Raw genomic sequence first — 14,262 nt, forward strand, 5'->3', positions numbered from 1 at the left:
TTTATATGACGGTTGGCAAGCAACTTTAAAATTTGTTTATTCTTCTCACAGCATCAACAGTAACTCACTTCACAGCCTTTAATAGTCCCAGTGTGCATATTTTATTTAAAAAAAAAAAACGACAACAAAAAAAGGATGTGTGTAATAATACTTTCATAAAGATATGCAAATACATAATTGTGACATCTGCCTGCGGTTCGCTGGTCATCTGCTGAGGGACTCTTGGAGCTGCTCATACATCAGCTGGTCCTGCAAAGACAACACACAGCTGCCATCAGGACGTGGTTGTGTGAGGTAAGTATGAGTAGTGAGCGGATGACATGCAACAGATCAGCTCGTTTCATTTCAGGACGAAAAAAATAAAAAAAAGGTTCAAGTTCAGAATGTTGAAAAAAAAAAGTCCAGACCGCAAACATGATCCAGATCTCAACAACTCTGTAATCGTCTTATCTGTTGAGCTAAAACATTTTCCGCCGGTTTCCGGACAGCTCCAGCAGAGTAACTCCAGCAGCAATCACCCAGACGTTCCTTTCTCACCTTTCTGGACACAGACGGTCGGACGGTCTTGAAGGCGTCCTCAAAGTTCTGTCTGCTGACCCTGATGTCAGCTGTGCAGCCGGCAGGATGTGTGAGAGCTGCAGGCAGAGGGGAGACAGGAGCTCAGAGACAGAACTCTGCCGCAACAAAACGGCTTCAGACCAGAACGGGTTGTTTCAGGATGAGCTTCAGTCACGGTTTAAAGAAACCGAGGCTTTCCAGAAAAATCTGTAGAAACAGACCAGCACCGACCACAGCAACGTAGGCGATAATTTAACAAGACCTCTGAGATACTAAACCAGAATCCCACAAAAGTGTGCATAAAGGATCAGATTCATACAATTTTTAGTGATTTTTTATTTGTATTTTTGCAGTGCATTTATTATAATTTCCAATATTGGCCACATTTTGTAGAGTTGTATCAACCAGCCTATTTGTGCCATCATGTCCTAAATAATAGACATTTATGAGCTGATATACTGACAGGTTTGCTTTCCCAACTGTCGTTAAGTTGGCAGCCATACATCTTGTTCACATAAATAAGAAAAAGAAGGGAGACGGCAAAAGATGAGAGGATATTTCTGCTTTTTAGGTACCAACTCTATTTTTCTAACTGAACAAAAATAATTGAAAAAAAGAAAACATACGAAGTATTTTTGTGCAGCAGGATATTTGCTTCTGGTGCAAATATCCTGCTGCACTTCAAATCTAATCTTTCATTTAAAACAAGCGTCTATATCTTACTCAAAAGTTACTCGTAAGTTAGTTCTGAGGTATTTGCAGTACAACAGTGATCAGCTGCACACAGAGGAGGTGAGCGGTTACCATGATGCTGAGACTTCATATAGACCTTCAGGGCATTTACAGAAGCTTCCCTCACCAACGCCGTCAGATCAGCTCCACTGAGAGAGAGAGAGAGAGAGACACACACACACACACACACACACACACACACACACACACACACACACACACACACACACACACACATGAAAACAAAGTACCTGGAGAAAAGCCACACACTGGCCAGGACAACAAGAGTGACACCTGACCCACATCACCTTGAACTCAACACTTTGGATAAAGTCACATGATTATTTTTGGTGTTTTTTTTTTTTTACATTTTGTGTTAAAAAATGAATTTAAATCACAAACATTATTTCGTTTGAACCCTTGGCCCTTAAGCCTGGGTCAGAGGTCAAACCTAGATCTGAGGCTGGTTTATGAATTGGAAGTTACAAACTAATCCCACATATTCACATATATTTTAACCTCAAATAAAAAAAAAAAAAAAAAAAAACAAAGCATCAAGTTACAAAGTGATGAATCTAGTTGTCTAGAGAACAGAACTATCTGTGATGATGTCAGGAAAACGAGAGCTGAACGAATCTCCTGACAGACGGAACAGGAAGGCCGCTGCTTCACGCAGCACCGACTTACGAAAAGGAGTTGCAGCGTTCGTCAAAGGCAATCTCCTCCAGATGGACGTCCGGCTCCAGCAGAGGCCTGGTGCCGCCCTGCAGCAGACCGTGGCAGTGGTCAGACACAAAGCAGCTGAGGAACCTCAGAACCAAACATTCTCCATGACAACAATAGTCTGTAGTTTAGTGTTGGGGTCGGTTCTAGAACCCAGCGGTCCAACAGTGTCTAGAATCTAGTTTGCAGAAAACCTGAACAATAGAAACCAATGTGTTGTTTTCATTCAGCTTCAGCATCGTGCTCTAAAAGCTTATAGTTTTGAGCTGACATATTGTGAACTCTTTACGCTGTGGGATCCTACTGCAGGTTTTTGGGTTTTCTGTTTATTTCCCACTTCAATGTTTTATTTTAAATCATGTCTTCCAGCAACCACACCAAGTCAGCTGGTCATCAGTCGTCTTGGAGACGCTCTGCATCTCCTGGGAGTCAGATTACCTTAGTAACGGTGAGCAGGATGGCGTGGCGATCTGCCGCACACGGGAGACCAACATACAAGGTTTTATCTAGACGCCCTGGCCTCAGGACGGCCGGGTCGATGATATCTGGGAGAAAGAAAGAAAAAAAAAAACGGTTTGGAGGTCAAAACAGCAGGAAATGAACAATGCTTAACATCTTCCTATATTTCCTCCAGCTGAGGCCCAGGCTGAAGCTAACACACACCAACAACCTGCACTATGTGGGCCTCAGTCTGAAGGCCCACATAGTGCCTTCAGACTAACCCTAACCCTAACCCCTAACCCTAACCCTAACCCTAATCAAGTTCATGCTGCGTTTAATGTGTGTGTAAAGGGATGAAGCAGCATCATGTGACCTCACCGCCTCCAAACAATCCAAAACACTCCAGGCTGAACATGACACACAAATGGCTGATTAAAGCACAATCTGCAAAAGGAGAAGGCGTGGCTTCTATATTTAAGAATACCATAAGCTGTAGTAAAATCTCTTGGGCTCATTTCACCTCTTTTGAGTATCTTGAAATTGAGGTAAAAGGCCAAAAATGAACTCTGACATGAACTTTGTACAAAATTCAAACATACGTGGAAAATTTCTTCACTGATTTGAAGGAGCTTCCATCTCTTATACGCATGGATTATGACTGTTTAATAATTGTTGGGGATTTCGACATCCATGTTGACGACCCTCAAGACAGAGGGGACATTAAACTACTTAATATGTTAAAGAATTTTTTTTGTCTGACTCAACATGTCAAACAAGCAACATACACTCGAGGACACACACTGGACCTGGTTATCAGTAAGTGTCTCTGTAACTGTCGGATCACTTTGCTGTTATCTTTGAAGGTTATTTATTCTTTAACCCACTTGGACAAACAGCTACTATCACAAAATGTTCTTTCACAGAAAACACAGCAGAAACATTTAATCAGATCTACTAAAGCTGTAATGATGTGGATAAATTGATTGATTTTCAGTCTAAAGTTTCAGATATCATTGATTCCATTGCCCCAATCAAAATGAAGGTTGTGTCTAGTAGCAAGAAATCTCCATGGAGAAATGCACAAACAGTTTGACATGCAAGACAACTCTGCCGCAGGGCAGAACCAAAATGGCGTAAAACTCGACTGACCAGCATACGTGGCGCCAGGGGGAGCGCCGTAATTTACAGACAGCTGACGTAAACAAAATCTATTTCATTTCAGTTCAAAAGGACAATACACAAATAAATTCATAAACACTAAAAGCGAAGGATATTACATCTATAATTTCAGTGTGTTTGAGTATCATAAATGCATTATACAGATCAAGTTAGTTCTAGTTTTTCCCCATTAATTACTGTTTTTATTTATTTCAGTTCATAAAAATGTTTCTTCAATTTCATTTGTTTTAGTCAACTGTAATAACCTTGGTGTAAAGCTCTTTCTTCCATATGCAGTCAGAGAGCCCTCCAGCAGCCAATGAACAAGTGAATCTTCATCAGTGCAGACTGAATGTCTGCATGGTGTAACATTAGATGAAGCAACGTCACTGGGTCATAACCCTTGACCTCTGCATACTGTATGAGAAGTACAGATGGCGGTACTAGAAGGTTACCCACTTGAACCTGAGGCCGACCTGGACCCGTGATGGAGGGAGCAACGTACCCGGTCTGTTGGTGGCAGCCATGATGAAGACCTGTCTCCGTGTCTCCAGGCCATCCATCTCCGTCAGCAGCTGATTGACGACCCGCACACTGGCTCCTGACTGAACACAGGCAACATCCGTCAGCAACACGGCAACAGAGAACACATCGTACACGTAAACATAAACTGGCTTCTAAAGCTGTTTGCTGACAGAAAGGACAGAGTGAAGCTCTGAATGGCTAGCAGCTAGCTTAGCATTCATGAGACATGACCACCGACTCCTGCTGAGAAGTTCTGCAGACTACATGGGAACATTTTCAGGTAAGAAACCAAATGATTCAGTTTCCTCCCAGCTGCTGTGATGATGATGATGATGATGATGATGATAAGGTGAGTCGGCTCCTCTTCCTCACCTCGTGGCCTGACCGGCGAGGACACAGAGCATCGATCTCATCAAAGAAGATGACGCAAGGAGCCGAGTTGCGTCCTCTCTGGAAGACCTGTCGCACGGCCCGCTCGCTCTCCCCCACGTACTGCACACACCACAGGTCAGAGGTCAGCAACAGCTATCTACAGCAGCTGGTTGTCATTGTAACAGTGCAGCATCATGCTCCTATGAGTCCCACACTGACCATGTTGAGCAGTTCTGGACCTTTCACTGAGATGAAGTTGAGGCCTGACTCGTTGGCCACAGCCTGCAGAGAGAGAGAGAAAGAACAGGAAGAGGAAATGACCTCACCAAACAGCTTCACACATGTCAAACATGGCAGGACTTGTACTACCAACCTTGGCCAGCAGGGTCTTCCCACAGCCTGGGGGTCCAGCCAGCAGGACCCCCGATGGAGCGCTGAGGCCCAGAGCCCTGAACTGCTCTGGGGAACGGACTGGAGCCTGCAGGGCAAAGCAAAACCAACGGGTCAGAACCGACGGGTCAGAACAACCGGCAGACTGGGTCAAACCAACACTTCAGGTGGTGGGGGGGTCTTTGTATTGTTATGAGTTTCAGTTAGGTTTGTAGGTGTTGGGCTGGTCAGTTTCCTCTCTGTCTCAGTTTGAGTTCATGCTGTTTTTGTTGAACAGTTTATGAACAGAGTTCTGTTACTTTCACCTCTTTTATGATCCTAATATCTGCATGTTGTACAATTTACCACAGTTTGCTTTCTTTTTTACTTTAAGGTGAACCATAACGCCCTCAGCGGAGGACGTCCCAGTAAGAAACTGCAGCAGCTCATAGGGCTCTGTACTGGTCTGGTTGCTGTTTACCAGTATGGCCATGGTCAGCTCCTCCCTGATGTTCTGCAGCGCTCCGACGTTCTCCCAGGTGACGTCCGGCACCGTGGCGAAGCCCTCCCTCTTGGCCGAGGGCTGGACCCGGACCAGTGCGTCCTGGAAGTCGGACATGAGGATGGACAGGCCGGCCAGCTGCTGCTCCGTCAGCGTCTCCGTGGCCCTCAGCAGGTCCAGGAGCCGACCCAGTTCCCCCGGCTGGAGGACACAAGCAGCCGTCAGCGCGAAACCTCAAACTTTATGTCATGGTGGACTAAAATGTTGGATTGAGGGCAGTCAATGGTTCTATGTCTTCAACAATACACCGAATAAGGAGAATGTTTTAATAAAGAACTCAAATTGTTGTAGAAACAGAATCTGAAAATAACTCAATTCAAAATATAACCAATTCAAAATATAACCAGGGTTTTGCACAGCTGCTGTTTTAAATGACAGGTAGCTATTGTTTACAACTTTTGGGGATTTAAAAAAAATTGTTTATGAAAGAAAAATTCTTTATCCTGTCACAATAAGAGATAAATCATATAGATGCATGACACACGTCAAACATGACAGGACACGTACTACCAACCCCGGCCAGCAGGGTCAATTAAAACAATCTCAACAATTTCCATTTGCACGATTTATTGTTTTTATTTTTCATTCTACCAAAACCTGGATGACAAAAGTTTTAAGTGTTTTAAGTTGGTCTAAACCAGACCAACCTTTCATTTGGTGTTTCTGTTGATTTGTTTATTTATTATCGGTAATAAATTATCTTCCAACTCCAGTGTTAAATGGAGGTTAAATCAGAAACTCAATTTATTGATGTTTAAGAACGTGTTCTTGCAATATTTACCATTATATTACTTGAAAATGGTCTCAAAACAAGATTATCGTTTACCAAAATAACTTGAAGCAAAATTTGTTCTTGTGATAGACCTACATAAATACATACATGTTTTAAGAAGATTTTATTTGTTTGTAAAAATGGCAAATTAATTGCAAATTTACTACATTTTAAATTGTTGCTTTAAGATCGTTTTCAAGAAAGATAATGGCATGATAATGCAAGAACACATTCTAAAAGAAGACTCTAAATATCACTTTTTGGTAGAAATAGACAGGAAAAAAAGAAAAACAATAAATAATGCAAACGGAAATTGTTGAGCTTGTTCTATGTTATTGTGTGACTGTCTGATTTCTTGTGACAGCCTGACCTCTTCCCGCTGCTCTTCCCCTCCAGCCTCAGGCTCCATGCTTCCTGACGGTCCTGCAGCAGAGTTCTGTGGCGGACTAGGAGGTTCCGGCCTGGTTTCCAGCAGAACCCGGTTCACCGCGGCCATGGCGGCCTCCCGGCACAGAGCCATGAGGTCGGCGCCCACGTAGCCCGGCGTCAGCCGAGCCAGGTGCTGGTAGTCGAAGCCCTCTGGCAGCGTCAGCTTCCTGCACAACGTCTTAAGGATCCTGGAAGAGCAAAAACATAAATAAATAAATAAAAAAGGCTCGGGGCACATCACACCACCATGAAGGCGATCGACCTATCGGCTGCCAGTCTGTCTTTTAGTTGCCAGGTTGTTACCTGAGCCGAGCGGCCTCGTCGGGGATCCCCAGGCAGATCTCTCTGTCGAAGCGCCCGGCTCTCCGCAAAGCCGGGTCCAAAGAGTCGGGTCTGTTGGTGGCGCCGATGACCAGAACCTGAGCCGTCACCGTCAGGCTGTTGAGGTCTAGAGCAAAGAAGGGAAACAATACGATACACTGGCTAATGGATTTTAGATTTTTTTTATTTACTGTTTTGGCTTTTTTTAAAGACTTTCTAGTTGGTGTTTAGATATAGTTAATAACATTTTCTAATAACACATAATTACCAAGAGGCATTTTGAAACTTTCTGTCAATTTGAAGCATTTTGTAACTCAAAACCCTGCTGGTCTGCAGGATGACTGTAGCGCCCCCTACCAGCAGGCTTTCTGGGGGGAAACCCTGAAGCATCACTGAGGGGTGCAGAGTGTCGAAGCTTCATCTGCTCTCCAACTTTAACCTTCAGGGAGGGTTCACAGGATGCCTGTCCTAAACCCCCTATGAGGACCCTCACCTGACCTCAAACAACAGAGAGTTGCCATGAACTCACACTGAATCCCATAAATGTCCAGTAGGCTTGTGTGAGATTTGGGGCGCTATGGTGGCGCAGTGTTTAAGCACAGCCCACATAAGAATGCTTAGTCCTCGACGCAGCTGTCACAGGTTCGATTCCCGGCCTGGTGACCTTTACCGCATGTCTTCCCTCTCTCTTTACCTACTTTCCTGTCTGAGCACTTTCAAATAAAGGCCACTAGAGACAAAAAATAAAAAAAATAATAAAATTAAATAAATAAAGCTTGTTTGGGATGAACTTAGAGATGTTAATATCTAAAATCAATGTGCCAGAACCATAAGAACACATCTATTTAGTATAATTCTAGGCTTTGAGCTCTGAGCAAAATTATATTTTATTAGAATTTTCACTTTCTGAAAGAAAAGTAACTTGTTGTATTTGTCAGTTTCAGTTTCTTTATTAATTACTTTTTAGGCTGTTAATACTCCTAATTAATGTTGTGTTTTTTTACATGTTTGAGGACGTTTATGAAGCCATTGGCATATTTAGGGGTGCTGCTCCAGTGCAGAGTTAACAACTAAATATTTTTTTAGTACATTTATGACATGGTTCTGAAATGGCACTACATTTACAGAGGGAAGCCAGCATGGTCCTACCGTCCATGCAGGTCAGCAGCTGGGCTACGATCCTCCGCTCCATGTCCTTAGAAGCCACCTCTCTCTTAGGCGTGATGGCGTCTATCTCATCTATGAACACGATGCATGGACTGGAGGTCTGCAGAGGAAGGCAGAGGAGTGAGTGGAGGCCAGAGGTCACCAGGCGTGCAGTTCCTGCAGCGGACTGACCACGGCCGTGTCGAACAGCTCCCTCAGCTTCTGCTCCGACTCTCCGGACACGCCGGACACCAGCTCTGGAGCGGAGACCTTCAGCATGGGGATCTGCAGCTCCTGGAACAGTCAGCAGGCGTTTAAATGAGCTGATCTGCCACCAATGTGTTTGCACCATCACTGATTAACAATAATCACAAAATAAACATCAAGCCTGAAAACAAAACACTGTAACGGACTGAAGGTTCTGTTCTTTGTGAGGGAAATGTTTGAGTGTTTTTTTGGTGTTGATTCCCAATAAATCAGTGGCGTTGTTGTCAGTTGCTACGACAACGAGTCTGTGTCTAGCATAGTCAGTGCAGAAAGAAAGAAAAAAGAACATGAGTGGTTTTGAGTTATTCTTTTTGTTGCGTTGTTTTTCCTGTTGCCGTGACGCACAGCACTGAATTAATAACACAAACATCACCAGGTTTCATTGTGTCACCGGAGTTGTTCTACTGCAGCAGCGCGGCTATGGATAGCAAGTAAAGAATAGTCTTTCTGCCTCCAGCATTGTGCACAAACACAAAGTTCCAGGATGTAAACAATAACGTTCATCATGTTCATGGACTCCTTCCAAAATAATGGCCAAAATAAATGACTTTCAGCCACATCAAAAATCTGAATGTTCTTAAAGAGTTGTGAAAAAACATATTGATAAAACCCATTAGACTGTTAAAATATGAACAAATAGTTTTTTTTTCTTTTTGCAATCAAAAACAAAGATTTTGTGATACTAATTTGGAAATATTTCCAAGGAACGTTTACAATATTTGCGTAAATGTATGATGTTAAATGTGATTTTAAACCCCAGGTTTTTGACCAATTATGAGATTTTGCAGCAAAATCTGAAAAAAATGTGGGAAGCTCTTTATTTTGTATGAATTTTGCAGATCTGTAAAAAACTGGAGACTTATTAATGTAACTTGGAGTCTAGAAGGCCACATAAGAAGCTACAGCGGATCAGATTTGGCCTTGAGTTTTGACACATGTGACCTAGGAGATTATTTGAGGAAGGTGACGCTTTAACAACACATCGGGTGTTGAACTCACTCCCGCCACAGCCTGGGCCAGCAGGGTCTTTCCACAGCCGGGGGGCCCGTGCAGGAGGAAGCCCCTGGGAGGAACCATCCCCAGATGCTGGTACACCTCAGGGTGACGCATATGGACCAGCAGCTTACACACTTCCTGCAGTACAACATGACAGCCATGATGAGGTCAAGGAGAACAGAAACCCTGCTGAAGGAGAGGAGAGGGCTGCGGGGGTACTGACCGTCAGGATCTCCTCATTCCCCCCCACATCCTCAAACCTCAGAGAGGGAAACTGCAGCTCTGGAGACTTTAACTTGGCTGAGAAAAGAAAAAGAAATAAACATTTACATCTAACAAAACAAGCCACACATCCCAAGATAAACTCTGAAGTATTGAGACACTTCATAACATAAGTTATCATGCTGCCACCGTCAGCCAGGTTAGCTCGTACCTTTCTGGTCCGCGCTGCGATACTCGACTGAGCTCTTTGCCCTTTTCTTTGACTTCTTCTGCCTCGTCTCGGGCTCCAGGTGGGACGAGTCTCTCTGCCGGGGACATGAACACAGCAGGAGGTCAATCTAACGCACACTGCTTGCTCAGTATGGAGGGGGTGGAGTGTCTGCTCTGAGTGGAGCAGGAGAACAGCTCCTGAGGTGCTTCAAGAATCCATCACACTTCTTCACCTCCTCAGAGCCACTCCCCATCACCTGCCCACCCAAAGCATCCCTGCATCCCTACAGGTGTGTTTCAGAAACAAGTGTCCCGTTACTGTGGAATTCAACCGGGAACCTCAAGTGTTCCATGACATGACCTCCACTCAGACCCCCCATTAAGAACTGGGATCCAGATGAAGACTGGACCTCTGTCTCTCTGCTTTCTGAAACCCCGCCTTCAGGAAGTCATCACAACATGGCTCCTCTATTAAACCTTCATGTTTTTACCAGTGTTTCACTCAGAAGTAGCTCGTATTATGAGCTCAGCTGGTACGCAGTTCCACCAAGTTTTAGCTAATTGCTGCTGGCTAGTCTGCAGGAGCTGAGACGGGGAGGGCTGCTCTGTGAGGTGGCAGGTGAATGGTTGCCATGGACATTAAAGTATTTCTCAGACATTCACAAAAAAGTCACAACAACACACTAGTTTTTGATGAGGGAATAACATCATAACACTATGTAAAGCTCCAGGGGAGCCCTCAGAGCTTCTGCTCTCACTTACGTTGGTTTCTGTATCAACCAACTCGTCTTTACTGAGGTCGATGAAGACAGGCTTGGTGGCGGGGCCTCGGCCCTTATCGATGAACCAGCCTCCAGAGGAAACCAGGGTCCCTTCATCTGGAGCTGGGTTGGTCCTGCTGGCTGCTGGAGGGCCCTTACGGTACAGGGCCGTGACAGAGCTGTTGGGCTGCGGATGAAAACACAAGAACATCCGACTCCATGTTTAAACAAGAGACCGTGGGAAACACTTAAATAGGAAGGTTAGTGGAGTCTAGACAAAGTAATGCATGACTGGACTGATTGGAGATGGGAATTAGAGCCGTTTGTCTCAAAGAGTCCTGGGATGACAGCAGGCGGGACATAAATTAACTGAATGGAAGTGAGTGCGCCATAATAAGGATGATCTAGTTTAACATTCAGAGATTTAAACATGGCTAGTTTAAATGTTGGCTCTGGCCTTTAGGAAATCTTAGGGTTAATGTAAGTTTTGACGTTCTCTGAGAATTACAACCAGAGACAGCTGATTTAGTAGAGCAAACTTGGCCAGGACAGCCAACAATGATTGGCAACAACAAGGTTTGATTTTGTGTTGAAACCTTCTCTGCAATGTATTACCGTGTTGCCCAGAACCTGTTGATCGCTTCCTGACGACTCGTCTGAGCTGCTGCCGTCACTGCAAACACACAAGCAGGGATAAACTCAGTTTGAAGTCAGAGAATTTTCCAAATAAGTCCGGAACTAATCCCAGCACACTGTAACCACAGTAGGAACATTCAGGAGACTTTAATAAGGCCTGCATTTGCCTGCAATAGTAGATGTTCTCCTAACATCTACTATTGCTTAGGAACACGTTGTCTACGCCAGTGTTTCCCTAACTTTCTAGATTCAGCCAGTTTGCGTTGGATGGCTATTTGAGGATTTCTTCTCAATATATTCTACAGAAATGCAGTTTGGGAACCTGAACTACTATGAACCATGCTACTCTGCATTGCAGCCTATCCGGGAGCACCATTCATTTTTCTTACTGCTGATTGGCTGTACCCCCAAAAGCAGGGGACAAGGATGACAGTAGATGTTAGCTTCTGCTGGAGAACCAAAACCGTTTCCACTGAGTGTATTAATGTATATTAAGATATATTTGGCTTTGAACAATTAAAATAGGCAGTTTTAAGCATTTCTAGAGGAAGTCTCAGGTATTTAGTTGTTTTATGACTCCTACTTGAACACGTATGATGAGTTAAAATGACTGGTTTGTGTTGTGTGTGTGTGTGTATGTGTTTCAATAATGTAGGCTTTTTAGTTTTTTTTTAAGGATTTGTACAAAATAATTAGAGAAAAAAAAGAAACTGGTGTGCCAGATGTGTTGTTACCCAGTTTCGTTGCAGCTGCTCCGGGCTCTCTTAGCCAGGTGTTTGCTCTCCAGGTCGTTCAGGTCTGAGTCCTCTTTCACTGCATCGTACACTTCAACAGGCATGGGACAGGAGGAAATACAGCTCTTCATCTTGAGACTTTGTGAATTTAGGATTAATCAGTCTTAAAACCATGTTGTTGTGGTTTTTCCTGCTACCTTTCTCCACCTGGATCCTGAACGCTGTCTTGTTCCTTCTGCCGTACTCCACTCTGAAAGCAGAATCAACAGTTTCAGCTGCTGACCAGTCCAGGTCCAGCAAGTAGCTCAGAAACTACGGTTCTAACATGCACAGGCCCGTTGGGAGGCAGCGCAAACAAAGGTCTTCAACTCTAATGGGGCCGAGTTTATCAACTGTAAAGCCATTATTACAGTTAAATAAAACAATAGTAATCTAAGCTTAGCTAAATTATGAATAGTTCGGATCAGATTAGCTGAGCGTTCTCACCTGTACAGTTTTTGAAGGTCCAGGGCCATCTCTGTCAGGTCAATATATTCACTGCTGCTGGAGGCCAGGTACTGAAAACACAAGTCAACTGACAGTGAGGAGAACTGCATGGTTTTCTCATGTGCTTCTCCAAGGTCTCGGTTCAGTTGAAGTGAACTCTGGGGCTGTTTGAATGCCTATGTGAACAACAAGCGAACCAAAAATCGCTCTAATAGCAAGAAGTGAACTATAATACACGGGCATTCTGGATAAATGGAGCCAAAACAAACAGGTGAGCCCAGTACTACTGGGAGAAATAGCTAATGGTCTTTCACCAGGAACAAAAGAGAAATCCTACAATTGCTAAAACGTGATGCTACTCCATTTCTGTTTACATGTGGTGAACGCGGAAGCTGCACTCAGTGTCTTCTACAGAGGGTTTTGAGTTTCTTCCTTCGGTGGCTCTTGGTGCAGTGACACCATAGGTGAGGAGAGGAACTCATTTTTCAATTAGTTTGAATTGTGTGGCAATGTGATTGCGAACCACACCAGCTGATAAAATGTAGCAAACGTCGCAATTTTTGGATGTTCTATTTGTGCCTGAATGGGTTTCCTCTCTACTCTGGTAGAGTGGACTGAGCCACTCAGAGCATGTTTTCCAGTCACATAACAAGCATTCCAGGTCCAGCATTTCTGTCTTTTACTCCTTTCTGGATCCTTTGTTTCTCATGCTCTTCTAATTGAGGTTTTGTGTGGGAGCTTTCTGAATTGGATGGGTCGACTTCCTGTGACCGATCTGAGTGACACATTTCGCGTCTCGGACCTGCTTCACTCTTTGTTTAAGTCGAGAGTCCAGCCAGCCTCCGCCTCGGTTCTTCATCTTGGTCTGGAGAAGATGTGAGCCTGGAGGAGAAAGGCAGAGTAAGAACCAGACCAAAATCTGCTTTATTTACCTGCTGAGAATGAGACAGGCTGATGAACTTCCTGTGATGGAGTGGTTCCAAACTATAAATAAAGGTTTACTTATATATTTATTTAGTAGATTTGGACGAAGTTGTCTGTCTTACAAAACGTTCAGTTTGTCTGGAAACCAGGATTTGACTTCAGAGCAGTAAGTTCATGTTCTGACCAGCATCTGGACTTAGTACTTGGTCTGGCCTCTTTGCTGGTTCTGTGTAAAACTGTAGTTCTAAATGATAACAACAACTATAATAATAATAGTAGTAAATTGTCCCAGTTCTGGCCAGACCTTCTCTGAACCTCACACAGAACAGAACGGGCAGGATTCCCTAAAGCAGCAGAATCTTTTAACATTTATTTCATGACTCTGTTCTTACCGGAGCAGAACCACGCGGGCTTCCTGTCGCCTCCTGGACGAGTCCTGCTCCTGTCACTATGGGAACAGCGCCGAAGTCTGGGAGAAGTGCTCCTCGGCTCGAAGATGCCGAACTCATCTGTTGTTCAGCTTCAGAATATCATGAACGAAACGTGAGCGCTGGGACTCCACACACCCGGAAACAAAATCAATGCTGCGTTCCATGTACGTCGGAAATCAGACTACCTCAGTTTGATCCGTCCAGAAGTTAAAAGTTGAGGACAGTGAGGAGGATCATTTTTTGTGCTATTCTGCATATTCGGTACTCAGATGATCTGATGACAGGAGGAGACAGGACTGAGGGCGCGAACTCAATGTTGGTGACAGACTTCCGTCCTGGAGTCAGTTACTTACTCTAGCAAAGTTCTGCTTTCCGAGCACGAACGAAAGGCAGTGTATGACGTACATCCTGTCAGAAATTTCAAAATAAAAATTCCTGACAGGAGTTTGGAATGACAGGAATTGGACACAATGAGGAATAGCTTTGA

The 14,262-nt window shown here is 44.1% G+C and overlaps 1 protein-coding gene across 2 annotated transcripts; it reads right to left on the minus strand.

The window, feature by feature from the left end:
* Nucleotides 1–63: 63 nt before the first annotated feature.
* On the minus strand, nt 64–14,258 carry nvl (nuclear VCP like). Of its 2 annotated transcripts, XM_055026127.1 has the most exons (25): nt 13,961–14,258; nt 13,737–13,864; nt 13,223–13,302; nt 12,421–12,491; nt 12,132–12,184; nt 11,935–12,025; nt 11,180–11,237; nt 10,566–10,751; nt 9,805–9,898; nt 9,595–9,671; nt 9,375–9,509; nt 8,301–8,402; nt 8,112–8,229; nt 6,945–7,089; nt 6,583–6,829; nt 5,360–5,581; nt 4,883–4,987; nt 4,729–4,791; nt 4,510–4,629; nt 4,118–4,217; nt 2,452–2,558; nt 1,978–2,054; nt 1,363–1,439; nt 538–635; nt 64–249 (listed from the first exon to the last, which is right to left on the minus strand). In XM_055026127.1, exons 3-25 carry the CDS (start codon nt 13,277–13,279, stop codon nt 205–207), a joined length of 2,448 nt encoding a protein of 815 aa, XP_054882102.1. In that variant the 5' UTR covers nt 13,280–13,302; nt 13,737–13,864; nt 13,961–14,258; the 3' UTR covers nt 64–204. The 2 variants fall into 2 exon arrangements, with proteins under 2 accessions (XP_054882102.1, XP_054882101.1); XM_055026126.1 differs by having other exon boundaries at nt 13,737–14,258.
* Between the last annotated feature and the right edge of the window lie 4 nt (nt 14,259–14,262).

This window comes from Poeciliopsis prolifica, unplaced genomic scaffold (assembly GCF_027474105.1).
Source record: "Poeciliopsis prolifica strain line A6 unplaced genomic scaffold, Auburn_PproV2 SCAFFOLD178, whole genome shotgun sequence".
Taxonomy (NCBI): Eukaryota; Metazoa; Chordata; class Actinopteri; order Cyprinodontiformes; family Poeciliidae; genus Poeciliopsis; species Poeciliopsis prolifica.

Coding starts and splice junctions, on each gene's coding strand:
- nvl (XM_055026127.1), bottom strand. CDS start 13,279: ATGAAGAACCGAGGCGGAGGCTGGCTGGACTCTCGACTTAAACAAAGA. Junction 6,830..6,944: donor GACGAGGCCGCTCGGCTCAG/GTAACAACCTGG, acceptor TTGCTCTTCCAG/GATCCTTAAGACGTTGTGCA. Junction 2,559..4,117: donor GGCTGCCACCAACAGACCGG/GTACGTTGCTCC, acceptor TCTTTCTCCCAG/ATATCATCGACCCGGCCGTC.